The sequence below is a fragment of the Rattus norvegicus genome, chromosome 17 (genome assembly GCF_036323735.1).
Source record: "Rattus norvegicus strain BN/NHsdMcwi chromosome 17, GRCr8, whole genome shotgun sequence".
NCBI classification, from domain to species: Eukaryota; Metazoa; Chordata; class Mammalia; order Rodentia; family Muridae; genus Rattus; species Rattus norvegicus.
In genome coordinates, this window is record NC_086035.1 from 6097501 (window position 1) to 6125000 (window position 27500).

Genomic DNA, 27500 nt, shown 5'->3' on the forward strand with positions numbered 1-27500 from the left:
GACCACAAGCCTAGTTTCAGTTCGAAATGTTCTTCCATCCCTAGCTAGAGAAAACTCAGTCAAATGTCCCCTTTTCTGTCACTCAATGTCCTGACTCTAGACTTGTCTCAAAGCCAGTTCCAAGACGAGGGCAAGGTTATCTGTGACTTGGGGAGGGGCTTCCTGTTCTTGGAGACCTGACTCCCCCTTGAAGGAACCCACATCTTACAACAGCACCCAGGGCTTTTCCTTGGCCTCTCTCTGTGGGCTCTTCTCTCCTTAGAGGCGGTCCTATTGAGTAGGTCACAGAACTGGTTCTATCCACTGAGAAGCACATGGTTTACCCTGGACACTTCACCCACCTTCTGTCCAGTCTATCAGGATAGCACCAGGCACCACCACACGGAGTTCCCCCAACACACACGCAGCCATCGAAGCCGTGAATCAGCCTATCACGTCCACTAGACTCGGGAAGATAGGACCCGAAGTCTGGTTTCTCCCCATTACAGAAAGTATATCCTCCCATGAAGATAACACCATCCCAAAAAAGGACAGAGAGGAGAAGCCTAAGGTATCTCTCAAAGATTCTTTAAACAGAGACCAGGCATCCCTGTACAAACTCCCACTCTTCTACCTGATGCGCATGTGCGTAACCTTGAACTTGAGGGTGGGAGCTAGGATTTTGTCTGAAGCTGGTTCTGGGGTGTGTCATAAGCCTCATTACAATATTCAAATTGACCAAATAAAGAACACACCCACTCCTTCTGTCCTCACAGGGTGGTCTGGTGCTCACTGATCTTGGCGGTCATTCTCTGGCTGGCTCTGGACACGGCCAGGCTGGGCCAACAGCAGCTGATATCCTTTGGTGGGCTCGTCATGTATATTGTTCTGCTATTCCTGTTTTCCAAGCATCCGACCAGAGTAAGTACAGACCGGCCTCGGGAGGAGGGGAAGCCAAGACTGCAGTTGCTGTAAAAGAATCTAACTATGCAGAATTTCCACCCCGTTCGAGTCCTTGAAGTGCGAGGGTGCTTGTCGGGGGTTGCTTTTATTCCTAGTAGTAAAGCATTCCTCGTGTGCACTCGGGGTTCCATTACAAACACATGGGAAATCCTTCCTTTGGCCCGTATTCCCACATGGTTTGTTACTAGCATTTTATACCCAATCCCATGCTACTTTAGATTTGACACAGGAACTTATAGATCCCAGGCTGGCCTCAAACTTGCTCAAGGATGACCTCCTTCCGGTCCTCCTGCTTCCTAAGTGCTGGAATTCTAAGCAAGGGCGACTGTGCTTGGTTAATGGGGGGCTGTAGGGCTTTGCACGAGCTAACCAAGCCCTCCGCCAAGCTGTATCTCCAGCCTTCAGTCCTGTATCATATGAAGATTCCATTTTTTTAAAAAAGATTTATTTATTTAATGTATTTGAGTACACTGTAGCTGTCTTCAGACACACCAGAAGAGGGCATCAGATCTCATTATAGATGGTTGTGAGCCACCATGTGGTTGCTGGGATTTGAACTCAGGACCTCTGGAAGAACAGTTAGTGCTCCTAACCACTGAGCCATCTCTCCAGCCCCTGAAGATTCCATTTTGATTCAGGCTTTTTCATTCTCAGATTTGTCCTGTTACACTCTTGGCCCTTTTCATAGGATTCTCTTCCTCCACCACCCCCCCAACCCCCCTTTATCAGCCTGCAGCCCATGAGATGGGCACGAGTTCTGAGACTGAAGCTGTTATCTGCGAATCCCGATGGCCAGCTGAGGCAGCCCCTTCTGGCTAAGAGGGTGACCCACGGAGAAAGCATTAACCAGAGACCAACTTGACCTCCTGATACAATGGAAATTATTTGCCCGGCTCAGATCAACAAACCCTGAGATTTTAAGCCATTTGTTTCTGCTCTGAGGTTAGACGCAGAGGACAGTCCATCTCTCCTATCTCTTAGGTCTTCACTCAAGGTCATAGGCTCCCTTCACTTGTGGAACAAGAGCCCCTCAACTGAGCCGGATTTCATCTAATTCTCTTACAAATTGTCAGATAAACAGCCTTTGAGCACAGAAAAATCAATTCCCAGCTTTCCATTCCCAAGCGGACAGATAATTTTACGAGGAACATTTGCCACATGACCAGGTTTTTTGTAGCCAATTCTCTGGGTCCCGGTCATTCGTGAGGACTTTGGGGTTATCTAGTTTTCTCAGCTTTTCCACTCAGGTTTATAAAGAATGAGCTCAAACCTGATTTTTTTTTTTAACAGTTTGGGATCTATCTAAGCGCTCTCTGGGGTCTCCCCTTGGAGTGAGTGGTGTGTGGGTGGTGAAGGCAGACCCTTGCAGCTGCCCATGGTGCTGAGAATGAGTGACTGAGTACCCAGATATTTTTAACATCTCCTTTAAGGCTCAGAGAGCACTGTGGAAGAGCAGCAGCAGAACGTAAAATACAACCACTACGTGGTGTCTACTTGCATGGGGTCTCAGTTTCACTTCCTGTTGCTTTGATAAAATACCCTGACTAAACCAGCTTAAGGAAGAAATGGCTCATTTGTCCGTGATTCCAGGGTGTAGTCCATCACCACAGGTGAATTAAAGTGGCGGTGGGAGCGTGAATCACTGAGGCATGTTATTCCCAGTCTCGATCGAGCGTGACAAATTGGTGCATTCGTGCTTGAACCCTGTTCCCTTCTCCTTGCCACAGTTCAGGAACTGCTGTGTAGGGAATGGTGCCACCCACAGTCCACAATCATCCCACTTCAACTAATGTAATAAAGAGAATCCCTAAGAAATGCAACCACAGGCCGACCTGGTCTAGATAACCCTTCATTGAGACCCAAGTAATGGTAAATTTTGAGAGGGGCAGAGTCGTCGTCTTCCGTTGTGCACCCATTGCCAAACGCACCAGACTCCAGCCCAAAAGCCCCCGGCACACAGAGGACCCTGTTTATGAAATAAAACAAACAGAAATCTGAGAGATTTGTAAGGAAAAAGAGGGTAGGCAAGGCTAGGAGGTAGATAAGCAAGGATAGGGAGGGAGGGTGATCAGCGTGATTATATACACGTGTATGAAATTGTCAAAGGATAAATTAAATTAGGAAAAATCCTCTGGTGCTGTCTGCTTGGGCTTCCCTAGGGATCAGCGCCCCCTTGGAAGTCTATGGTCACCGTTAACTTCCTAGTGAGGTAACTATAATCAAAAGGGGTCTGTCACAGTTTCTGAAAGCTTAGTCCCCGAGTGCCCAGCGTTACTCTGAGTTTTGCCCATTTTAGCAGCATTACAGTGTTTGAGCTACTATGGTATTTCATGGTCTCCATCTTTCTCCACAGGTTTACTGGAGGCCTGTCTTTTGGGGAATTGGACTGCAGTTTCTTCTTGGGCTCTTAATTCTAAGGACTAGGCCTGGATTTGTTGCTTTTGATTGGATGGGGAAACAAGTTCAGGTAAGTGGGTCAAACGAGAGCTGGTGGGCTGACAGGAAGGTCGGGCGTTCACAACCAGCTTTGGCTACAACCTGAGGCTCATTAGACCTGGGCTCAAAAAAATAAAAATAAATAAATAAATAAGTAAGTAAGTAAAAAGAATTCTTTGTTTTTCTTGTACTTTTAACATTTGGATGTAGCCCTCAGGACATCTTAAACATGGGTGGTTCATCTATAATACTGTACCCTAATTTTACTCCCGTGGCACTAATTAGGCTAATTAGGCTTGCTGCTTTGCTGCATCTGTCAGACATGCTCATCTTAGGTAGTCAGCTAAGCTTGCCACTACCCTCTAGCCATGTCACCCACTGGGCCACATCTTTATCCTACGACCCCATCATCCTGCCCAAGCAGTGCCACACTTCAGAGGTGGCTCCCCCAAAACAGAGGAAGAGCTTCTGTCTGCATCTCGTGGTAACTAGGGTCATCCCTGTCTAGCAGACTGGACGTCAAAAATGGCAGGAAGTCTGCCTGAAGGGATGATTTAAACAGAGGTTCCTGAGGTCCATAACTTCCCAAGTTCTGCTTAATGGGTTTGCTAGTGTTTACCCATCCTTCCTGTGGTTCATGGCATGTGACGAGCGCTCTCTCTCTCTCAGACTTTTCTGGGGTACACTGACGCTGGAGCCCAGTTTGTCTTTGGAGAAAAGTATACAGACCACTTCTTTGCATTTAAGGTAAGTCCGGACTCTTTTTTTTCTATGCCCGCCTATCAAAATGAAAAGAACCCTAATGCCCAGGCACAACGTGTGTCTAAGGGTCTTTATTACTAACAGATTTTTCTAAGTTAGGTCTTGCACAAATTGTCCTGGCATCTTGCCTCTGACCCGTTAAGCTAAGGGACAGTGGGGAAGGGTGAGGCAGGGCAGGGCTGGCTCTGAGGAGGGACCCGGAATATCTGCTGTGGACGTCCCATTTCAATGACTGCGTCTCATCTCTTTTCTTGGTTTGCCTTATTTAGTGGGTATTTTGTTTGTGTAGATGTATATGCATCCCGTGCGTACAATAGCCACAGAGGCCAAAGGGGAGCTTTGTCAAACTGGAGTTATAGTAGACTGATGTGTTTATACAAAGATAAAAAGAGAGTATGTTCCGGGTTTCCGTACCAATATTGTGTTGATAGAAGAATAAAGAGAGGAGTTTATTAGGGCATAGGGAGGGGAGTTAAGAGGGTAGAGAGAGGGGGGAGGGGAGGGAAGGGGAGAGGAAAGGAGAGGAAAGGAGGGGAGAGGAGAGGAGAGGAAAGGAGAGCCAGGCCATGAGCACGTGAAGAGAAGGGTGGAGGGGAACGAGTAGAGAAGGGACAAAGGGAGAAGAGGGGGAAAGCAAGAGAGCAAGTAGAGAGCAAGCAGCTCCTTTTATAGCATACCTGACTGTTGCCAGGCAACTGTGGGGGTGGAGCTTAGACAGAATGCTAACACAGTTGCAGGTGTGAAATAGGCGGCTGTGAGCTGCCATTGTAGGTGCTGGTGACCAGACTCAGGTCCGCTGCAGGAGCAGCAAGTGCTCTTAATCGCTGAGCTGGCTCTGCAGCCTGTGACTTCCTCTGACCTTAACTACCTTCCGAAGATGCCGTCACCATTGCATCTGATATTTTAACACCCACCATGTGGGCTTTTGGAGACACACTCAAACCAACGCAATAGAGAACTTAAGAGTTAGAGGTCTGTCTGCTGGGTGGATGGTGCAGTCTTCGGTCCAGAGGGACTTCGCTTCTGTTACAATGTTGCTAGGGGCAGAAAGGAGGTGGAGGGGAAGCCTGTAGGAAGCTCACAGTACTGTTGACGCTGACCAGTGCCCATGCTTATGCCCCACCCACAGATCCTTCCCATTGTGGTTTTCTTCAGCACCGTGATGTCTATGCTCTATTATCTGGGACTGATGCAGTGGATTATCAGAAAGGTACTGGGGTGCAAGGCACTCCATGGGCTGATGCAGTTAGTTCAGGTTCAAAGTCTAAACACCTTTGATTCAGGCATTCACACCACACCCACCTCTCGCTACAAAGATTCTCCTCTACCGCCATCTAAGTCCTTAGATCCCAAACCATAATCCTGCCAGTGCCCATAGCGAGACTTTTACCTCAGGAGCCTCCAAAGGGGCTTGGATTTGCAACTCAATGGATATCTCTGTGAAACCACAGAAGTTACTTCTGCAGCAAAGAGACAGGGGGTCAGATGCCTGTCCAGAGAAGCAGCACTGTTTCCATAATCATAGCTTCCGGAGGAGTACCCAAGATCCTCCTTTCCTCGCAGGCAGTACAGAAATAGGAACAAGAAGTTGCTTCTGCTCTGGAGAGAGTTCTGTAGGCATAAGATATTTTGAAGGGTTTTGCAACCCCATAAGAACAACAATACCAGCCAATCATAGCTCCTAGGGACTAAACCACCAACAGTACACATGGACAGACCCATGGCTCCAGCTGCATATGTAGCAGAGGATGGCCTTGCTGGGCACCAGTGGAAAAAGCCCTTTGCTATATGAGTGGTTCTTTGCTGACTCTGTCCTTTTCTTCCTTGTAGGTTGGGTGGCTAATGCTTGTCACTATGGGGTCATCTCCCATTGAGTCCGTAGTTGCTGCTGGCAACATATTTGTTGGGCAAGTAAGTTGTAAAGACAGAGAGCGAGCAAAGCAAAATGCTTGCTGGTGGGGATGCTCTCTTTCCAAATGGGTGGCAAGAAGCCTGTGGATGCATTATCTCTTTAGGGTAGAGTGAAAGGTATAAAATAAGAAATCCCTAGTACTGTGTGTGCATGTGTGTGCATACATGTGAGTGTGTGTGCATGTGTGCACATGCATTCATGTGTATATGTATGCTCATACATGTGAATGAACATGTATATGTGCGCATGCCTGTGTGCTCGTGTGTATGCATGTATGAATGCATGTGAGCATATGTGTGTGCATGTACATGTGTGTGCATGTGTGCGCATGTGTTTGTGCACATGTGTATGCATCTATGTGTGTATGCATGTGCATATGTGTGTGCATGCATGTATGTGTGCAGTGCATACATGTGCACATACATGTGGGCATGTATGTGTGCGTGTACATGCGTGCATTTGTGTCTAGAAAAAAAGGGATAAGGTAGGGGAGGGAGGTTATGTTAATATGGAACTGAGTTATTGAAAGCTCAGAGAAAGAACACCAATATTCTGTCAAGTCACAGGGCATCTCATGCACACATTCTCCAAAACCTCCTCTCCATTATTGAGGCCTTTGGTCAACTCAGCAGAGGCTAGCAGCCATTCAGCTCAAATGGTCACACTGTCTTCAAGCTGCAGATAGGGAATAGGGTACCTCACATGCTTTACGGCAATGCTGGTGACAATGAAGGAGACAAAGAAAGCTATCCCACCAAGAGTCCTGCAGGCACAGACACATGCCTTGTCCAGCCTCATCTAGCTGCCACCTCCTCTGAGCCTGCAGAAATGCTTTCAGATGCTTTTCTTCTCATGACAGATAAGCTTTTAGGTTACCGCATCACTTCCCTAACACCTTGGATGGATACACACCCTTTTGCTTGAGGTCCATTCGAGCAGAGAAAGGTGATCCCTCAAAACTGGAACCATCCTAAGAATGCACAGGTCGGGAATGCAATGCTTGGGGGACACACAGCTTCAGGGGAAACAATTGCCTGATGAGACCACAGGGCAGTGCTGCCAGCAACCCTGCCCCAAGAAAGTGGACTCAAAGCCACATTCACACCACAGAAAAACACATGGCCCCAAATCCCAGGCTTACGCTGAGCTGTGTACAGTGATAATGCTTCCTTCCCTAGGAGCTGAAATTATAATAATTATAGTCATAAAATCTCTCTGGACTAATTAAGGCACCATCTCTAGATGATTGCTGATACCCACAGGGTAAAAGGTCTCACATGCCGGGTTCCTATTCAGTTTATAAATTAAGGCTCAACACATTTAATCTCACAGAACAATTAGGCATAACGAGCAGAAGATTATAAGATTGCACGCATGTGTCTGTGGCCCTCGATCTGATAGTTAATATGCCCAAAGTGCTGCTATTATCAATGGAGAGCCCCACATTTCGAGCTGCCTGCCCGCCCTCCCTAATAAGCCTCAAGCCTGTTCCACTATACCCTGGCCGCTATGAAAGGGCCTGTGGGTGCCTAGTCTTTGTGCTGTAACGGTCTCCATTTCCACACGACATGTACGGGTCTGTCAAGGTAGAAGATGAAAGCTCGCAGCAGTCTAGAAATCCTGTTCATAAGGCCAGACTACCAGGTGGAGCTAACCCTCAGGAGAGGGTTTCAAGTCCTCATAGCATCCAGGCCAAAGGCAGGTTGAGGACTGTTTAAACAGCCTCAAATATCACGGATTTACCCAGGACTATAAAAACGCGCTGATGAGAGTTCACTTTGGTGTTTCCATTGGGGGGTGGGAGAACTCCAGGAGTTGGTACCAGAACTAATGAGAAAGCTGTCAAAGCACAAACAGGGAAGTGGGGGGGAGGGAGGGCACCCTCAGAGTTTCCGATTCCAGTTGGAGACTTTGCATTTCCGGAGGTGAAATTTCCAGGGCTTGCCTTTCCTGGGACCGACAGACATGGTCTGAGAGTCACTCTGACAACTGCATTAGGGACCATGGCGTTGAGCATTTAAAAGGTAGCATGTAATCTTTGTCTCCAGACAGAGTCTCCACTACTGGTTCAACCATATCTACCACACGTCACCAAGTCAGAACTGCACACCATCATGACAGCTGGTTTTGCCACGATTGCTGGGAGCGTGTTGGGCGCGTACATCTCTTTTGGGGTAAGAGGGTCAAAGTCGATTCAGTCTCCCACTTCCTGTTTCTGGTTTCTTTTTTTCCTTCTTATTGCTGATGGGAAGTGACACTGAGAAAGCCTGGCCCTTTCGAGCATGGCAAACGTAGCCCACCGTGGCTTTGGCATTTGCAATAGTGACCTAGGGAATTTGAGAGCTTTGAGTCCAGATTCCTGCCACCTTCGTGTAATTCCAACCACAACACAGTGGCGGTCCATGAACAAGGTTACTTTGCCTGAAAACTTCAATCTGTGTGTGTGTGGAAAAAGCAGAACCTACTATTGACATAAGCAAAGATGGTGTAAACCAAGGGTCAGCCAACTGTGGCTAATGAGCCAAATCCAGACCCTGCTGGATCTTTGTGGAAGGTTTTGTTGGAAACTAGACAACCCTGTGCTTTTTGTCTTGTGTGTGTCGAGTAGTTCCGCCAACCGAGCTAATGCCTGACTCTTGGGAAAGAAGCCGTGATCCAGAGCAGTGGGTCGCAAACCTTTACCCATTAGGGCCACCTGGAAAGGGGTTGTTTTGGTTCACGTGAATCTTGTTAAAGGTCCTGATTTTCCGTGTGTAATTAAACAAGAATTTCATGGAATGAGACCTAGCCATCTGTAGCGTGAAATATTAAAAGAAAAATAAAAAACAAAAAACAGGCTATCACCAGCTAGGCACGGACCCGGCAGCCTCGGTCTGTTTTCAGCCAGGCAGACATGCTGAGACCGCATTCTTTCCTTTAAGCCAAAGCCTGTCCCACCAAGGCTGGCTCTCTGACTCATCTCCAAAATTGCTCTCTCCACCCTGCTTGCTAAGTTCCCAGGGCTGGCTGGGGCGCACTTCGCTGCAAACCCACGCTCTGCCGCGGTTACCTTTCTCTGGAACCCAGTTGAGTCGCCTCGTGAAGGAAAACACCACACGTTCTTAGCTTAGAATCAGCAGATAACCCAATCGCTGGGTGCAGAAGCTAGCATCCTAATCCCTCCAACTACTCTAAGTTAGAAATCTTCCGGTGGTGGATCCACCACTCAAACGAACAGCCTCCGGCTTCCTACATTGTGAGCACCTCACTCGAGCAGTCCAAAAGCAAATTTCTTTCTCCTGCGTTTGTTCCCTCTTCCGCTCCCCAACCCGGAAGTCCTGCCTCCTCGCCCAGTGATTGGTTTCCTGCCCCGTAGGTAGGAATGCTGCCTTCATCAATGACCTAGGCGTGACAGGAATGGGGTGGGAAACACACCTAATCAGGAGTCTCTAAGATAGAGTATGGCCTAGGTAGTCCAACAATGGCTGTCTTACACCAAAGGGCTATGAATGCAATGTCTGTTCAGTCCTTGGGGCTGGCTGTCTCAGCAGTCCGAATCTGATATTGGAGCCGGATGAAGTAGGTTGTAGTACCAACACAGAGAGGGCACAGCAGCAGGATAGGTGGACTCCATTGGAAGTGGGGGCAAGAGGGGAAGGGGCGGGACAAGCAGGGAGGGAGGGGGCAGACAGGGAGGGTAGGGGCAGGGAGGGAGAAAGTCAAGTTTGGTTCATGTTATTTCAAACATGCTGCCACCAGAAACTGAGGTCCACAGTGTGAACCCTTTCTCTTTCAAACAATCTAATCAAAAAAGTCCCACCCAGGAGCGCCCTGGGCTTGGGTTTTAATTGATCCTAGATAACAGTCAAGTTGACGACCAAGATTAGCCATCACCGTAGTGGGAAAAATCCAGAATAATCCAACTACGAGGGTGGGTAAGAAATGGTGGATAGAAATAGTTTACATGCTAAAGGGACAATGGGTTGGTTAATGTTGTGTAAAGACAGGAAGGGTTCCTGGGTGGGAAGAGTGGGGACCATCCGTCTCTGCTTCGGCCGTGCTCCTTCCACCTCGTACCCCATCTGCACGGAGGATGTGACAATTATGGATTGCAGGGACAATATCAGCCGGATGATCGGAGAGACAACAGAGGGGTTGAGAAGTCTTTGAAAGTTCTTACAATGCAGGATTAATTCTCATCCTAGATAATCATAGATTTAGGATCCATGCTTCTCCCAAGGGGGTGGTCAGGTGTCTTGAATTCCTGCCTTGTCCTCTGACTGGGCACACGGGGCGTGCTGGGCGCCTGGAATGGTCTTCCAAGCCTCTGGCACTGGATCAGCCCCTTCCTTTTTCACTGCTGCAGGTGTCATCTACACACTTGCTCACCGCTTCTGTCATGTCGGCGCCTGCAGCCCTGGCTGTGGCCAAACTCTTTTGGCCTGAAACAGAGAAACCCAAAATAACCCTCAAGAATGCCATGAAAATGGAAAATGGGTAGGTATTGCCTAATTAACAACCGTACAGGCCAGGATGCCAGGATGCTTTGATCATGGGAAGAAAGCACAGCTGGTTGTGGCCTTAGAATGCCTCACGTTTAACCCCCCAGTGAGCTCTTAGATTTTGCCTAGGAAACGAAGTCAACCCCCGCTTTAGTGCCCATGAAAGCCTTTCTAAACACCTCTTATGAAGTGCTTCTTGATAAACAAACGCACTGTTCGCTGAGCCCAGCTTTAAGACTATCGGAAAGTTTCAGAATGGATGTTCCCAGGTTCCCTCGTGGGATTAAAAAGGCAGCTTCGTTTTCTTCCACTCTGTGAAAAAGAAATAAAAACCTCAGAGGGACTTCAGGAGTGAGACCCGTACGATATGAATTATGTCACACAATTTAACGAATGTGCGGCCTCATTCATGTGGAAATACTCATGACTGGGAGCGGAATGTGAAGACAGCTTGTGGAAGGGACGAGGTGAAAGGCGGGCATCTGAAACCCAAAACCTAAAATCAAAACCGTTCTGAAACCCGAAATGTCTTTCACTTCCATGTCGATGCCACAAGCGGGAAAACCCAGGCCGCTCAACTTTGTTCTATACACAGATTATTAAAAAGTCGTCTAGGGCAGCAGGAGGGCTCTGCAGGTAAAGTCATTCACCGTACAAGGTGAGAGACCCATGTCTGAGCCCAGGAGTCACTTAAAGGTGCAGAAGAGAAGTGGCTCCATGAAGTTGTCCCGTGCCCTCGGCCCATTCACCCTCACCACATACATCATGCTCACACACACACACACGGAAATAGCAAATCAACAAACATTTAAAATGTTGCATAAAAAATATATCTCAGGGGGTTGGGGATTTAGCTCAGTGGTAGAGCGCTTGCCTAGCACGTGCAAGGCCCTGGGTTCGGTCCCCAGCTCCGAAAAAAAAAGAGAAAAAAAAATATATCTCAGGTTTTGCGTATTAGGTGCATATGAAATATTAGTTAATCATCACTGAATTCTAATCCTTACCCCTCCTCCCGCAGGACTTCTTGTTACGTATTTCTGCGACTATTCCAAACACCAAACTAGGAAACACTTTTGGTCTGGGTAATTGGGATGGGGGGCTAGGTAGCATCCTGAAGGTTCTACCTACAGAGTCAGGGACCATGAAGATTTGCTTGGTGTGTATAGGTCAGGTGTGTTATGTAAGGATGCAGCTGTGTAGGAAATAGTAAAGAAATGGGGTTTGGGGGCTTAGATAGATTTTAGGGATAGACCTCTCAGATGAGAGGGGTTCGTGAGGGACCAGAGAGGAGCATACCGTGGGATTCAGTCTTTAGTGAAGCAGTGGTGATGTGGGTTTCCTTTCAACTGCTAGTTGGTAGTCCCTGGAGATTTTATCAACAGTCCCTGGCAGGTAACTATTTTTGAAATAGTAGTTAAACGTAATATGGTTTTGTTGCTTCTTAGGGATTATTTTTTTATTATTATAAATGTACCCAATGGAGTAGAGGTGGGAGTGGATGCTTAGCATCCAAAGCCCAGGATTCAGCCTCCACCAAGAGAAAGGTACCACAGCAGTGGGCTCCACATCCCCACAGCCAAGCATCCACGATCATAAGCCCATCAAATTTTGAGGCTGTAAGAGACTGCGTACTCTGACCAAGGGATGTGGCTAAGGGTCCACCCCTTACCGGGCCACTATGATTAGGTCACTCCTATGCTGTAGTTCCAGAGATACTGTCTTAGTTAGGGTTTTGACTGCTGTGAGCAGACACCATGATCAAGGCAACTCTTATAAGGACAACATTTAATGGGGCTGGCTTACAGGTTCAGAGGTTCAGTCCATTATCATCAAGGCAGGAGCATGGCAGCATCCAGGCAGGCATGGTGCAGGAGGAGCTGAGAGTTCTACATCCTCATCTGAAGGCTGCTAGTGGAAGACTGACATCCATGCAGCTAGGGCTAGGGTATTAGAGTCCACACCCATAGCGACACACCCACTCCAACAAGGCCACACCCACTCCAAGGCCACACCCCCAAATAATGCCACTCCCTGGGCCAAGCACATGCAAACCACCACAGATACTCCTTGGTAATTGTAGAATTCCCATTTTTTTTTGATGTAGTGATTCCCGGAATCTCCTGGAGGCGGCCACGCAGGGTGCATCTTCGTCCATCCCCCTGGTGGCAAACATCGCTGCAAATCTGATCGCCTTCCTGGCCTTGCTTTCCTTTGTGAACTCCGCTCTGTCTTGGTTTGGAAGCATGTTCGACTACCCACAGCTGAGTTTCGAGGTAATGGCTCTACCTTGTTTTGTTTCTGAACTACCTTCATTTGAAAACACGTTTAGAAGCCAGGTATGTGACTCACCTTTTAATCCCATCACTTAGGAGGCCGAGATAGGGTTGCCAGTGTGAGCTACAGAGTGAGCCTTTCCTAGTCAGCTGTGTTGTGCTCTCTCACACACTATAGAGGCATCTAAATTGCTGCCCCACCGTTCCCCCAAAGCAATCATTCTTTCCTGACCTCTTCCCAAAAATATAAGCTACTTCCAACCCAATTCCTATTTTAGTCTGTGCTATGACAGAACACTGGGTCAGGAAGCCTTATAAAGATAAAAGGTTTTTATTTAACTTGCCACTCTGCAGACTTAAAATCCAGTCAGGGGATTATACATGATGAGGCTCACATGCAGTCCTGTGCACCACAGACAAGAGAAAAGGGCACATTCAAAATGAATGGAGGTGGGGGGACCATGCCACTGACCTTGTTTAAACACTCAAATTAGTCCATTCCACAGAGAACTAATGCGATACCACAGGAAAGACACTCATTGATTTTAAGGCTCGAGTACCTGTTGACATTACCACATGAGAATCAAGCCTTAAGACCAATTTGTTGAGGACCAACCATACATCCCTGATACATAAAGATGGTCAACTGAAGATGGGTTCCTTGTGCCCAGAAGAGCAGGACCAACCCTGTCACTGAGGGGATGTGGCAGAATTCGAGGCAATCGCTATTAAATGAGTGTCACCACCTCTGTCCCTTGCAGCTCATTTGTTCTTACATCTTCATGCCTTTCTCCTTCATGATGGGAGTCGACTGGCAAGACAGCTTTATGGTCGCCAAACTCATAGGCTACAAGACGTTCTTCAATGAATTTGTGGCTTATGAACACCTCTCAAAATTCATCAATTTGAGGAAAGCGGCTGGACCCAAATTTGTGAATGGTGTGCAGCAATATATGTCAGTACGTATAGTTCTTCATGTCTATATTCTATATGTTATATAATTCTTATCACATAGATACACTGACTTGGTGTATAGCAATATATGTCAGTAAGTGTAATTCTTATCACATAGATACACTGTGACTTGGTATGCAGTAATACATGTCAGTAAGTGTAATTCTTATCACACAGATACACTGTGACTTGGTGTGCAGCAGTATATGTCAGTAAGTGTAATTCTTAGTACATAGATACACTGTGACTTGGTGTGCAGTAATATGTCAGTGTGCATAATTCTTACCACATAGATACACTGTGACTTGGTGTGCAGTAATATATGTCAGTAAGTGTAATTCTTATCACATAGATACACTGTGACTTGTTCAGCTGTCTGTCTAGAGCTTGAATGATGGTAGGACAGAACAATCCAAGCCCTTGCTCGTATAGAGCTCATGACGAGCACAGCATAATCTTCAGTCATGTTCTCTTGACCGTGTGATATTTGTGTGGAGGAAGAGAGAAAGGGGGAAAGAGTGGGTGAAACTTAAAGACTGAAGTAGACACAGACCTAGGGTTGCATGAGCTGGGACATCAGTGCACAAAGATTTATCAGATAGCTCTGTGCCTGAGGCCCTGTGCTAGTCACCCAAGGTAAGCAATTTAAGATGAGGAAGGTTCATCTTGGCTCATGACCCACTGGCCTTGTTGCTTTCTGTACAAAGCAGTTCATCAAAGTGGACCCAAATAACAGAGTAAGACTATTCACCACAGAGTAGCTGAGGAGTAGAGGGAAGGAGGAGGAGGGAACAGCATCCCAATGTCCCCTTCAAGAATGTGGTCCTAAATTCTTTTCCTGGGCTTGACTTCCTGTCCTAGTTTGCTTTCCTGTTGCTGTAATTAAACACCATGACCAAAAGCAACTGGTAAAAGAAAAGGTTTATTCCAGTTTCTACTTACAGGAAAGTTCATTGCTGAGAGAAGCCAAGGGAGGGAACATGGAGACAGAGACCAAGGAGGAACACTGTTTGCCAGCTTGTACACAGGCTCACATTCAGCTACCATTGTTTACACAGCCCAGGCCCACCTGCATAGGAATGGAACCACCCAGAGTGGGCTGAACCTTCCTACATCGATAAGCGATGGAGAAAATACCCCACAAACCTGCTGCGGGTCAACTGCTGTAGGCAATTCTTCAGTCGAGGGCCTGTCTTCCCAGGCAAGAGTGTGTCAAGTTGAAAAGATTAGACTTCACACCTCCTGAAGTCTGTCCCCTCCCACCTCAGTACAGAGGTCTTGGGAGGATATTCAGGGACCAGATATGACAGGTCTTACCTTCTAGGAGCCAACAGCTGATCTCGAAGGCCTCCCCTAGCATCATGAGTTCTAAGAAACGGACTGCATGTCACTCTGAGCCTCTTCATCGAAATTTAACGAGGCACAGTTGCTACCTGTAAGGGAGGAGGGACGATAAAACGCTTCTTTCTGTGATCAGGAACCTTGGGGCGGTCACCCTGTAATCCTGCCAAGAGGCACTCATGCCACCTTAGGCTTTGATGGACCGAGGAGCTTAGTTTGGGTGGAGACACGTTTGTAGCTGAATCTCCAGTTCACTTCCCTCTGAAGATCAGAACTGTCTCCCAAAGAAACTAAGAGAAACAGACGTTTCTAACCATCCCTGTCCCTCTCTGAAATGACCCATTAGTGTCCCCAGCTTTGAAGCACACTGCCCAGTATTGAGACACTCGCCCCAGAGGTCACCCCTTAGCTCCTGGACTCCCAGAGACCAAACATATGACTATAAATGAGGTCACCTCCCCCAAGAAAATCTGCACGTGAGTGATTTTATGGTCGGGGGCACCACACCCCAGAAATCTGCTAGGAACAGACCCTGTGGGTCTTCTGCCCTCACTGTTCATCTTTCAGGAAACAACAGTAGGGACTCGGCCAACTGTCTCCATGGTTTGGATGCCACCTAAGCCAGTTTGTTTCCCTGCCCAGAGCAAACAACAGGCTAAATTAGCTGACGAGTTTTCTGTTTGCCCATTGCCAGGAGAAAGTGCTCTTTTGTTAATGAGGGAAGCAAGCTGCCAGTTCTGGCAATACTAGTTGCTTCTCCGAAAAGCATGTTGGGAAGGAGAAGCCCCAATTGCAGAGATGATCCTGTTTGGGAGCGAGCCCAGTGGAAGGCAGGCACACAGGGTACACGTGGAAACAGCTCAGCGGCCTCTGCTATTGTTGAGTGGCGGGGGGGGGAAGAGCAACTTACGCCAAATTTCCGAGCATCTTGGCTTGCACACAGGAGACTGTTATCTTCCTAGCTCAGCCCGTCTTGTTCCACCCAGCCGGCGATCGTTTACATTGGGGGCAAAAGAAAGTGGCGTTGTTCCAGCTTCCTTTTCTACTTCTGCTAAAACCGTACACAGCCATGACTGCACACACATCCCCCCAGGTCCCCATCAGGTCACAGCTTCGTGGGCTGTGCCCGTTGAAGCGTCAGGTGTCTCCTATGGGGGTCTGGGTTGGGTGCTGCATATTTTCTTCAGTCAGGTTTGTCCAGGGGCCTCTCAGGACGAGGGTCAGTCTGGAAACCCACTGTTCAGACAGTGCGGAGTAACTCAGAGCAGCCTTAAGCTTGACCTCAGCCAAACCTTTGCCAGACTGGCTGTGCCCACTGAATCTGCAGAAACCTCTGTGCTCAGTCCTTCAGCCCAAGCAACACTTATCAGACTGTGCAGCCCGTGTAGCCCCCTCCCCTCCCTGTGCAGCCTGTGTAGCCCCCCATAAGTAGGAGCAGAGCCCCCCTCCCCTGACACACACACCCCTCTGCTAACTCACTGTTTTCCCACCACCCCAGAAATGACACCCAGTCTTACATTTCCAAACGGGCACCCCCCACATTCCCATGCATTGTCCCAGCTGAAGAACAAAGGCGGGCAGGCAGGATGGCCGACTGTAAGGAAGCTCCTGTGACCGCCCAGAGCTTCCTGTTTACTGAGATAACCAACTTCCCTCATGGCCCTTTAAAGACTATGTCCTCTGCCCTCCCCCACATGCCCCCCACACGAAGACCTATAGGCAGCTAATGAGCCCCCTCCCCATTGTAGATGTATCAATCAGTTTTCATCATTGTTACAAAATCTGTGAGCTGAATCAAAGGTTCCCGGGAACTGCTGTGGAGGGTGGGTTCTCCACCGCCGCTTTCAGGCCAGCGTGATGACTCTGCCAGTTCACCAGAAGTGAGTATCAAGCACAATGGCAATGCACACGCATCCCACATGCTCTAAATCCTGCGCATACTTAGTATATATAGTACACAGTTCCTTCCTTCTTTATTTTAGTTCTTTCGTTCACTGACAAAAATACCTAAAGTAAACCAACTTAAGAAAGCTTTCTTTTGGCTTAGTGGTTGGCACTTGCCTGGTGACAGATGTTGAGCACACGTTTATTGCCCGCTTGTTTGCCTTTTGCAGCAATGTATCTGAAAACCCGGGCAGTAGTCTAATTGTTGAATTATAGCAGCTCTTTATATATTCTAAGTCCTTTGTCAGACACGCATAATGTAAGCCTTTGCTGGGGCCAACTTCTTATCTCCAGCAAATAGTACTGTGCTTGGTATAAGATGGCAGGTGATCAAGTCACATGCAATATTAGAAGTGATGTGTGGGCAGGAGGTAGCCTCTTTAGATGTCAAGGTCACTAACTCCTAGAGCATTGGAAATTGTTCCTTAAATATACAGTCCTCTTTCCGCAGTCCCTCAATGTCTAAGCACACAAGGGGGTCCCCGACGGTTATCTGATAGTCGACTGTGTGCCTGTTTATCGGCATTAATTCTGTAGCCAGCGAAGATTTCTGGAGGTGCATCAGATCGTGTACAGATCGCTGTTTTATCTTGCTTCCAGATTCGCTCGGAGACCATCGCAACTTACGCCCTCTGTGGTTTTGCCAATTTCGGTTCCCTAGGAATAGTGATCGGTGGACTTAGTAAGTGAAAAGAACCCCCCTCGACACCAGACTTTGGCAATTCCTTCCTGCTCTGAAATGCTGTGTCAGGGAAAATGGCTCCTCGACAGTAGTTAAGTCCTCTAAGGTCCACGTTTTATCCCTGCCCTGGAGTGCCATTTTCCTGCATACATGTGAAAACCCAAGACAAATACATACGAGCATCAACTCCTCCCAAGCCAATGATAACATCGGCCACTTGGTACCAATGCCCATAACAGGCATCGGAAGGAAAAGGCTGGGGCCCATGGAAGTTCACTGTAGAAGATGCTGCCATCGATTACTGATGTCTGCCTTGGGTAGAGGCATAGATGGGGGGCAGCTAACTTAGACATCATCTCATCTGATTGATTCTTCCCGGTAACCCATTGGCTCTGCTGTGTTCCCTGTTTTCAACTGACCAGGAATTCAGTCACCGAAGTATTATCAGAAGCTACAGATTTGGGTCTCTAACCAACCTAACCTCAAATGCCTCTCTCTCTCCCAGCGTCCATAGCTCCGTCCAGAAAGCGAGACATTGCCTCGGGAGCCATGAGAGCCCTGATTGCTGGGACCATTGCCTGCTTCATGACAGCCTGCATCGCTGGTACACCATCCCTCCCTCCTGTCCCGGGCACCCACGGGACGGAGTCTCTCAGGGAGGCAGGCTTCCAAGCTGCACATGTACCATATGCTGCAGCAGAAGCTGAGAGTCAGAGCCGGGCTCAACACGCCGTGGAGAGGGATGTGTGGGATGGGGTGGAGAAGCTGAGAACAGAAGGAGAGTTCTGAGATTTCGTTAAATTATGACAATAAACGGCACTCTGTTCCTTTCCAGGCATGCTCTCTGACACCCCGGTGGCTATCAACTGCCACCACGTTCTAGAGAGCAGCAAAGTACTCAGCAACACAACTGAAGTGGCGTCTTGCTGTCAAGACCTGTTCAACAGGTAGTTTTCTGGTCTCTTAGTAATGGTCAAATCTAACCGTTGTGTACTTTTCCTGGGGGGTGACAATCAGGCTTCCTTATAGAAGTGTGGGTGGCCCCCAAATGGGCGTGTCAGTGAAAAACCTCACACAACACTGACGGCTGCGTCACAGAGTCCCACCCGTAGCCAGCCTTCCATCTGCTGCATATTCTAGACCCTTCCAAAGTAACACGCAGTTCAGAGGTCGGAAGCGGTAGGGGTGATCCCAGGGTAAGGCCTCTCGACCTTCCTCACCCATCTTCTTCTTGTAGAGAAGGCTAATTGCTCCCTTACCTTTGCCATAGGCCTGGCTGTCACAGCATTAGGTCACTTATTTGGTTGCCATGACTACTAGGGCCAAGCCTACCTCTGCTCCATGATGGACAGGCGGATAGGGTGGTCATGTTGTATTTGGAGCAAACAGTCACACTACGATCCCAGCACGAAGACCACATTCATTTATTTTCATTACCCGCCCCTGCCACCCCCCTAACTGTTGGCCCTGTGAGAAAACTCACGGCCCTTCTTACAACCTTGCAACCTACCTTTTCAGGTCATACTAGAAAGCTAGAAGCTAAAACGCTTTTCTAGGCTGCTCGTGAGTGTGTAGTGCGAACCCCTCTGCGACACGCACTTGTGAACGAGCTCACTTAAACCTTGTGGTCACCTGTAGATTGGGCACAGCTCCAGTTTTCCTCTGTTTTGCACGTGACACAATGAAGCCTTAAGGAGACTTTGTCTACTCAAGTAGTATTAGCCCCAGCAGGCCTGTGCACAAAGCCAATGTCCTTAATTACTGCTGCTAGAACCTCCCTCTGGGCTGGCCTGGGTCCCTGGTCCTAGTGGCCTCAGGGGAGATATGTAGCGTAGTATTCATTGCAGAGTAAAGTAGAGCAGCCTCGAGGGACAGCTGTGGACAACGGCCAACCTGTATTTTTAGATAAGCGTTGTATTGGTGCTATTGTTTAAAGCCCTTTCCTGGGAAGTGTTTTCCTGTGCAGGTGATTGGCAGGCCTGTTTAGATCTGGAACAATGCTTTGTTCTTCACAGAAAGCCTTCAACAGCTACAAATGTTAGGGGTTTCCTGGGCAGTTTACAATATCCCAGGGGCAGAGAGAGGACTCAGATCCCAGTCAAGGCCTCAGAGAACATGTAACAGAACAGACAGATAGCAGCAGGGTCTAGGCTACCCGTGATCCCTGCCAGCCATCTCCCTCTGGTTTCTATTTGCAAAATCGGCACCTTCACTCCACCTGTCCTTATTCGTGTACGAATTAATATTATTTTTTAGATTTTTGGGTTTGTTGTATGTATTAAGTATGTATAAGCATGTATTTCTGCGCACCGAGTGCATGCAGTGCCCATAGAGGCCAGAAGAGGGCACTAGATCCCCAAGGATTGGAGTTACAGACAGTTGGGAGTGTCTGTGGGTCGAGGGAATTGAACCTGGGTCCTCTAGGACAGCCAGTGCTCTTAACTGCTTAGTCATCTCTTCAGCCCATGTACACATGCCTTTTTGTTTGTTATTTGTTGTTTGTTTTTTTTATAAGAATTAGTTCTACCCTGTCATTGATTGCTATTCTGAAAGAAACAGGGGGAGTCCTCAAGGCCACTCAGAATTTGAGAACCAAAACTAACTAACCACCAGGAGTCTGTCTTAAACTCACCTGTCCAGACTGGGAACAAGGGAGTTTCCTGTCCTGTACCATTTCCGGTGCACCCTCGTCTACTTCCCTCCTGCTCCCATCTAAGGCCCAACTAATGAGTTCCTTCTGCCTCCACCAGCACTGTTGCCAGGGGACCAAATGACGTCCTCCCAGGAGGAAACTTCAGCCTCTACACTTTGAAGAGCTGCTGCAACCTGCTGAAACCACCAACGCTGAACTGTGGTTGGATCCCTAACATACCGTGATCTCAGCCATGTACCCGGTGGGATTCTGTGCGCAGATGCTGGATTTCCTGCTCCCGAGGGGATAGATAACTCCGTCCTGGACTCGGACTTAATGGCAAAGGAAGGACGAAGTGAGGAGTGAGTCCTCCCAAGCTACAGCATCTCCCTTCCCCTTTCTCTCCTTAGCCCATCCTCTCTCCATGGAGCGTTCCTAGGAGGATGTCCCAAGCTGAGGTGTGTGACCCTAAGTCCCAACAAAATTTTCTGACTTTATATTTTCAAGGCATATCACATATATATATATATATATATATATGTGTGTGTGTGTGTGTGTGTGTGTGTGTGTGTGTGTAAATACACACACAAATATACATACATGTCTGTATGTATATACACGCACACATATATACATACATACACACACATATATATTCATACCATATATATTCATACATATACTTGTAGCATGTATATATATGGTAGTTCCCAGCAACTGGGATGGATGGATAGATAGATAGATAGATAGATAGATAGATAGATAGATAGATAGATAGATAGATAGATAGATAGTGTGTGTGTGTGTGTGTGTGTGTGTGTGTGGTATGGTAGTTCCCAATAGTTGGGCTCTGACTCAGCCGTCCCCTTGTATGGTGTTCTCAGTGTACCAGAGCAATGTGATTTAAACTCATCTCAGGCAAGGTCATCCCACCCTCACTCAGGGTCACCTGAAGTACCTTCTATTTGAAACGCCTGTGAATGAGGGCTATTCTGCAATGACCCACTCACTGGCCGCCCTCCAGATGTTTCTCATAAATCAAGAGTCCTTCGGAAAAGCCGCAGGCCATACATAGGAAAACCAATACTTAAGTCGGTATAGGTAGAGACTTGCAAGCGGCCAGTTTCCGTGAGCCTATGCTGCAGAGACTCCCCGCAGACTCCCCACTAATGTCAACACCTTCGAGCCTCTTACGGAAACGTTTGAAGTGCTCAGCTTCAAGATTCTCCGTCTCAACTTCAAGATTCTCCGTCTCATCAACTTCAGAGACCTGCAGTCAGCCCCGTCTTTTTAAAGTTAATGTTGTATTTTTTTAATGAATATCTTTCATTTGTTCTTTGACAGTTTTACGAATGTGTATATTGTACTTTGACCACACCTACCCCCAACTCCTGCTGCCCCCCACCCTCCTAGACACCCCTCAGCTTGCCTTCACCTCATGTTCCTGCCCTCTTCTCTGTTTTGTACCTTACTGAGTCTAGGGTTGCCTGTCACGAGGTTGCCTGGTGCTGTTGGCTTGCTGGTGACAAGCGGCCATCTCTACAGTGAGCTCATGAGGGCAGAGTCTATCTCACAGAGGTCAGAGACAGCATCTCACAGTTCTTCCCCTGGCTCTCATATTCTTTCTTCCCCATCTTGGGCACTGTTCCCTGTGCCTCGGGGGAGTTGATATAAATGTCCAGTTTGGGGCTGAGCACTCTAGTCATGTATCCTCACGCTGACCAGCCGTGAGTCTCTGCATCGCTGAACTGGGGCTTAATCGTGTCCGTTTTCAGTACCCCAGCTAAAGAAGCAGCCCCTGTGCGGGCTGACCTTAGGGAAACATGCAGAAACGTAGGATAGCTCTTAAATTGTCTGCTAGGAGCCGGATTTGGTGGCATTACTCCTGTATTCCAGCTCTTGGCAGCCAAGACAGGGAAGTTATGAGCTCAAAACCCGGGATAGGAATCATAGCCAGACTGTGTTTCCAAGCAACAACAGCCAAACTTCAATCCACATTTCCACTCTGTGCTGTGAGCCAGAGCAAGTTCTGTGGCAGGCGGGTGTCTGTGGCCATACGTGAACTCTCCAGTCACAGCAGGAAAGCAGTGAACACTCTGAAGAAGTAATCCAATAGACTACCGATGTGCCTGACGTTCCCAAGACACTGTCACCGGGTGGACTGTGTATATGGGCCTGTTGATGTACAGTTATGTTATATTCTTGATAAGATAGTGTAAAACATTAATCCTTGGTCAAAAAAGCCACATAAAGGCCAACCGTGAAGGAAACTCAATGCCCACTGGGGCGGGGATGGCTTTCATTGGCTCTCCCGTCAATCAGCAAAGACACCAGCATCCCAAGTGCTCACTGGGCATTGATGCTCTGAGGATTATCAGGAGAACGCACTTTAATGAAGTCGGTCAGTACTAACGGTGCAGAGACCACACTGTCTGAGGAAAACCTGAGCCAAACAGTGAGAGGAAGAGACTCAGTGGGGAAAGGGTTATGCAGTTAGATGGTGTATTCTGTCTCCCCTTCTGACCATGCAAAAGAGCAATTAAAAAGTCATCTACGTATAAATAGTTGGGGTTGTGTGTTGGTTTTGCGTTATGTTTAGTGGTGTAGGGGGAGGGGTTGGGTATCCAAAGGACTTTCTGTCCCTGAAGTCAACAGATCAAGGTCTTCCTAATTTTCTATTATTTGTATCAATCTTTCTCAGTCTTTATACTTTAGGAAAACCCATTTGTGTGCCCTTGTAAGGTTTCATTACAGCCTATGGTACAACACCAGGAGCGCCAATTCTTCACATGTTGGCTCTTTCTTGTCTTCTATAGCTACTTTCTTCTCTCTGTTTTTATTTTAGTATATGAGTACACTGTGGCTGTCCTCAGACACACCAGAAGAGGGCATCGGACCCCATTACAGATGGTTGTGAGCCACCATGTGGTTGCTGGGATTTGAGCTCAGGATCTCTGGAAGAGCAGTCAGTGCTCTTAACCACTGAGCCATCTCTCCAGCCTCTCTGATGCTTTTTAACTCTCTGGTTTTTTTTTTCCCTACTATATTCTCTTCTGGAGAATCCCTGACGGAACCTCTTTGCTGCTTCTAGCCTGTCCTTGTTCATTCTGGTTCTTGGTTCTCTGAATGTTTAACTCTTCCCCTGAGCCTGTCAGCTTGCATCAAGGAAAGCAGTTATGACTGTTTGCAGAAAAGTTTTTTCTCTTTAGTTTGTAAAACTAGACATTTAACTTTCCCTTTTCTTTATGCCTGGATGCACTTGTGTGTGTGTGTGTGTGTGTGTGTGTGTGTGTGTGTGTGTGTGTGTGTGTGTGTGTGCGCGCGCGCGCGCGCGCGCGCGCGCGCGCGTGCATGCATGCCTGTTGCACTATACAAATGATTTCATGCCAAAGAGGGGAAGAAGTTAGACATTCCCCACAATTTGGATCTTGATTACTTCCCAAAGGTCTGTGTATTGAAGGCTTGGTCTACAGCCTGTGTTGCCTCTGGGAAGTAGCAGACATTTTAAGAGGCGGAGCCCACTGGAAATCGGGTCACTTTTGGTGTGAATTTGAAGGGGACACTGAGATCCCAGTCTCTGCTCTTCCTATTTCTCTACTTTCCAGTCAGGAAGGGAGGGGGACACTCACTTCTGCTGCCTACTCCTACCCACATCACTACAGACTCAATACCTCGAATCCGGGCAACCAGGCGCAGAAAGTCTAAAACGGAGCCAAAAGAAACCTCTCTCTCTTGAAGCTGATTTTGTTCAGTAGTTTGCCACAGACACATCTTGTTTCCTCTCTGCTTGCCTCCTGTCCACTTTTCCCAAGCCACTGGGAATATAATCAAGTTCAATCACCTGAAAAAGAGGTCACCGTGTCACTCACTGTGCAGCCCTACCGGACCTGGAACTCAGAGATCTGCCAGCCTCTGCCTGCTGTGTGCTAGAATTAACAGTGTGGCTACCATGCCTGGCTCTCTAGACACATTTAAAATATCTGTGTGTGTGTGTGTGTGTGTGTGTGCACTCGAGTGTGTGAGAGGGTGCATGCATGAGTGTGTATGTGTGAGTGTATGTGTGCATGCATGTGTGTGCGTGTGTGTGAGGGTGCATGCATGCATGTGTGCACGTGTGTGTATGCGTGTGTATGAGGGTTATGCATGAGTGTGAGTGTATGTGTACATGCATGTGTGCATGTGTGTGAGGGTGCATGCATGCATGCGTGTGCGTGAGGGTGCATGCATGTGTATGTGTGTGTGTGTGCATGCATGCGTGTGTTGTTTGAGAATTTTGTTCAACACATTTTGATTCTGTTCATCTTTCCTTCCCCAACTCTTCCCAAATCCATCCCCCTTCCATCCCACACAACTTGGAGCTTTTTAAAGCCACCGAGACCAATTTGTTTTGCCCCAATATTCTTCAACGCATGGCCTTCCCCTGCCCCGATGCAGCCAACTTAGCCAGGGCTACCCTCTTCCTCTCCCAGCAGCTAACGACCGCCAGGAGCTGCCTGGCTGGGGTGGAATCTCATGCGCGACTCAGATGAAGCTGAGAGCTAAGCAGGTTCCCCTTCCTCCTCCACCATGGGATGGATTAAGATCAGGCCATGTTGGGGTTGGGGATTTAGCTCAGTGGTAGAGCGCTTGCCTAGAAAGCGCAAGGTCCTGGGTTCGATCCCCAGCTCCGAAAAAAAGAAAAAGAAAAAAAAAAAAAAGATCAGGCCATGTTTTAAGAGATCAAATTTGGTCTTTTGGAGAGTTTACACATGTATTTGCCCTCTGTTTTTGAAAACACTATTCAGTCTTTATAGAACACATCGGCTGCTGTCTGGTAAACACATTTACCCCATGCTGGTCATCCCCAACACCACAACTCTGCTTTGCTACTTCCAATAGCCTGTGTGTGTTTTCTTTACAAACCAGTGCCTTCCTGTTCCTACAGTTGCGCTGTCTCACAGAAACACAGTCCCACCCAGCTGTGGCGGTTCGTGGTTATATTCCCACTGCACTGAGGCAGGAGAGTTGCCACAATTTCACGGCATTCTGAGCTACACAGTTCTAGACCAGCCTACACTATCGGAGGAGACTCTCTCTAAAAAGGAGAGGGGTACAACGCAAATCCCATGTAACTTAAGATTCCCAAGTAGCCATCATAGTTTTAAAAAGAGAAAAAAGTAAGATTGATTTAGAAGTACCATTTCATGGAGATATTGTATACTCCCTGAGCAAAACAAAACAAATAAACAAAAACAAAAAGGAAAGAAGGAAAGAAGGAAAGAAGGAAAGAAGGAAAGAAGGAAAGAAAGAAAGAAAGAAAGAAAGAAAGAAAGAAATTAAGAAAGAGAGAAATAAAGAAAGAAAGTCTTTAAGATCTAGTGTGCATATCTCAAGAATGGTACTAAAATTTTACTGGAAATGCTTTATCTGTACTTAGATGGCATAAAATTTAAAGCCAAAACGTAAATATGCATACACGGGTTCTCCTAAACATGCTTAGTTTCCAGGTGATAGAAATTAATAGTTTTCAAACTTACATTAAAATGAGGTTAGTCCCTCCGTATTTTAAGTATTACTGGCTGCCCCACTGGGTAAAGTAGAGCTCCCAGATGTCCTCAGTAGAGCGTCTACACCTCTGGAGTCAGGTGACTTTCTGGAGAAAGATATGGCCTTAATTCCCACCTGCCTTGTCAGAATATATTCTCCCTCTTCGCCCCAGAGCCTCTCCTGCATCATGTGCATAATTCTCACGCTAGCTTCGTAACATTGTCCCTCTCGAACTGGGTCAGGGAGGGGTGGCATTATTCCAAGCCACTGACAAGAGGCGGCAAGTCCAACAGTAGGAATATCAGCACGTGACGATCACCCTGGACCTGTTCCCTCCAGACAGCGTGACAAGCCCATGTAAGCCGTTCGGCCGGCTGTTGGCTCTTCCTTGTGAAACCTCCAATAGAAATACTTGTTGCCATGTGGCCTCCTCTCTCTACAGGAGGTACAGAAGCTGGTAGCTGCTTGCTCCCACAGTCGGTTCTCTACCCACCTGCTCGTCGTCCTGTGTCCCCGAATGTCTGAGGCCTCGGTTGGTCCACCTTGACTTTGTTTCTAGTTGTGACGTTTACTTCGGGGAATCTTGCAAAGTAAAAGTTCCCAACAGCCATAGGACACCAAATAAAGTGTGCAGCATAGGTGGGGGGTAGCTGCCCTGGATTGACTGGCAGGTACGTCCTGAGGAACCCCCATTGTTTCAGTTGCCCGCCAGAACTTGATCACTCCAGGACATGGAGTACTGACTGGACACCAGTCAGCAGGACACCAGCCAGCAGGACACCAGCACCAGGATAGGGTGCTAACTAGAAAGCTTCCTCCATGCTGGCTAGCTTTCTCAGGACCAGAAGTCACCACACAGACTGCTGGGGGGAAAAAGTCACTGAACCCTGAAAGCTACAATGACTGTGTGGCAGTTTATGCCCAGGCAACGAACACAGAGGTCCTGGGGCCAACCAGCTGCTCCCTGATTCGATTTAAAGTCTGCTCCATGGAAAGAAATATTTGCTTGTCTCTGGAGTTCGGAGGCCCCAACAGTGAACTTAATACTAGTTTCTTTTTTAAATGTACATAGTATCCAACTGTCTAAGTACATTTCTCTCTGTTATAGATCAGTGTATCTGCTGACCTCATCAGAGAAGTTGCATTGTGAACTAGACGGTGGTTAACGCACTAGTCAAGGTGCAGACAATGAGTGTATGTGGAGGGCTCAGCCATAAATGGGAAACGTGTATCATATTCTTTGTTCTAAGGCTCAGGGAACATCGTGGAGATGGGGGGTGCTGCCCTGGCTGGTGAGAGGCCCGGCAAGGATATCGGTAAAGGTGCAGCCTCAATAGTAATGAGTCCCAGAATTAGAGGGCTCCCGCAGAGGAGGTGTAATGAAAATTTATCAGGTAGATGCATAATACTTTCACAGAATTAATTAAAAATGTATTTTAAAAGCCCTTAGGCCTCCTAGCTTTGTTTTATATTGGTTTGTTCTCCACTAATGTGATTGCTCCTTTTCACACCTGGCATTATGGTTCCAAATGTGAGCCTTTTCCTAATTTTATAAATAAACCCTCTCGCCCTGGGGACGCCTTAGCACCTCAGCCAAGAATAGACTAGAGTCATG

The 27500-nt window shown here is 47.6% G+C and overlaps 1 protein-coding gene, 1 long non-coding RNA gene and 1 other non-coding gene across 4 annotated transcripts in view; 2 read left to right on the top strand and 1 right to left on the bottom strand.

Moving 5' to 3' along the window:
• The window catches only part of Slc28a3 (solute carrier family 28 member 3), a 52388-nt gene extending 29467 nt beyond the window's left edge, over window positions 1–22921 (top strand). Inside the window, exons 6-18 of one of the 2 annotated variants that reach the window (NM_080908.2) lie at window positions 756–900; window positions 3296–3409; window positions 4048–4125; window positions 5270–5350; window positions 5971–6051; window positions 8101–8226; window positions 10398–10528; window positions 12638–12806; window positions 13568–13765; window positions 17646–17727; window positions 18233–18331; window positions 18563–18674; window positions 20478–20608. In NM_080908.2, the coding sequence (NP_543184.2) occupies window positions 756–900; window positions 3296–3409; window positions 4048–4125; window positions 5270–5350; window positions 5971–6051; window positions 8101–8226; window positions 10398–10528; window positions 12638–12806; window positions 13568–13765; window positions 17646–17727; window positions 18233–18331; window positions 18563–18674; window positions 20478–20604 (1543 nt within the window). In that variant the 3' untranslated portion in view covers window positions 20605–20608. Of the gene's footprint in view, window positions 1–755; window positions 901–3295; window positions 3410–4047; window positions 4126–5269; window positions 5351–5970; window positions 6052–8100; window positions 8227–10397; window positions 10529–12637; window positions 12807–13567; window positions 13766–17645; window positions 17728–18232; window positions 18332–18562; window positions 18675–20477 lie in introns of both variants that reach the window. The other variant, XM_039095316.2, reaches the window with a different exon arrangement.
• LOC120097746 (uncharacterized) overlaps window positions 9816–27500 on the bottom strand; it is a 20704-nt gene continuing 3019 nt past the window's right edge. The window contains exons 3-7 of the long non-coding RNA XR_010059359.1: window positions 24031–26467; window positions 16619–17702; window positions 16012–16149; window positions 10713–15193; window positions 9816–10473 (exon numbers count right to left, since the gene is read on the bottom strand). This is a non-coding gene — a long non-coding RNA (uncharacterized LOC120097746). The remainder of the gene's footprint in view (window positions 10474–10712; window positions 15194–16011; window positions 16150–16618; window positions 17703–24030; window positions 26468–27500) is intronic.
• Trnas-aga52 (transfer RNA serine (anticodon AGA) 52) lies at window positions 24957–25031 on the top strand. The gene has a single exon. It is a non-coding gene; the product is annotated as a tRNA-Ser (tRNA).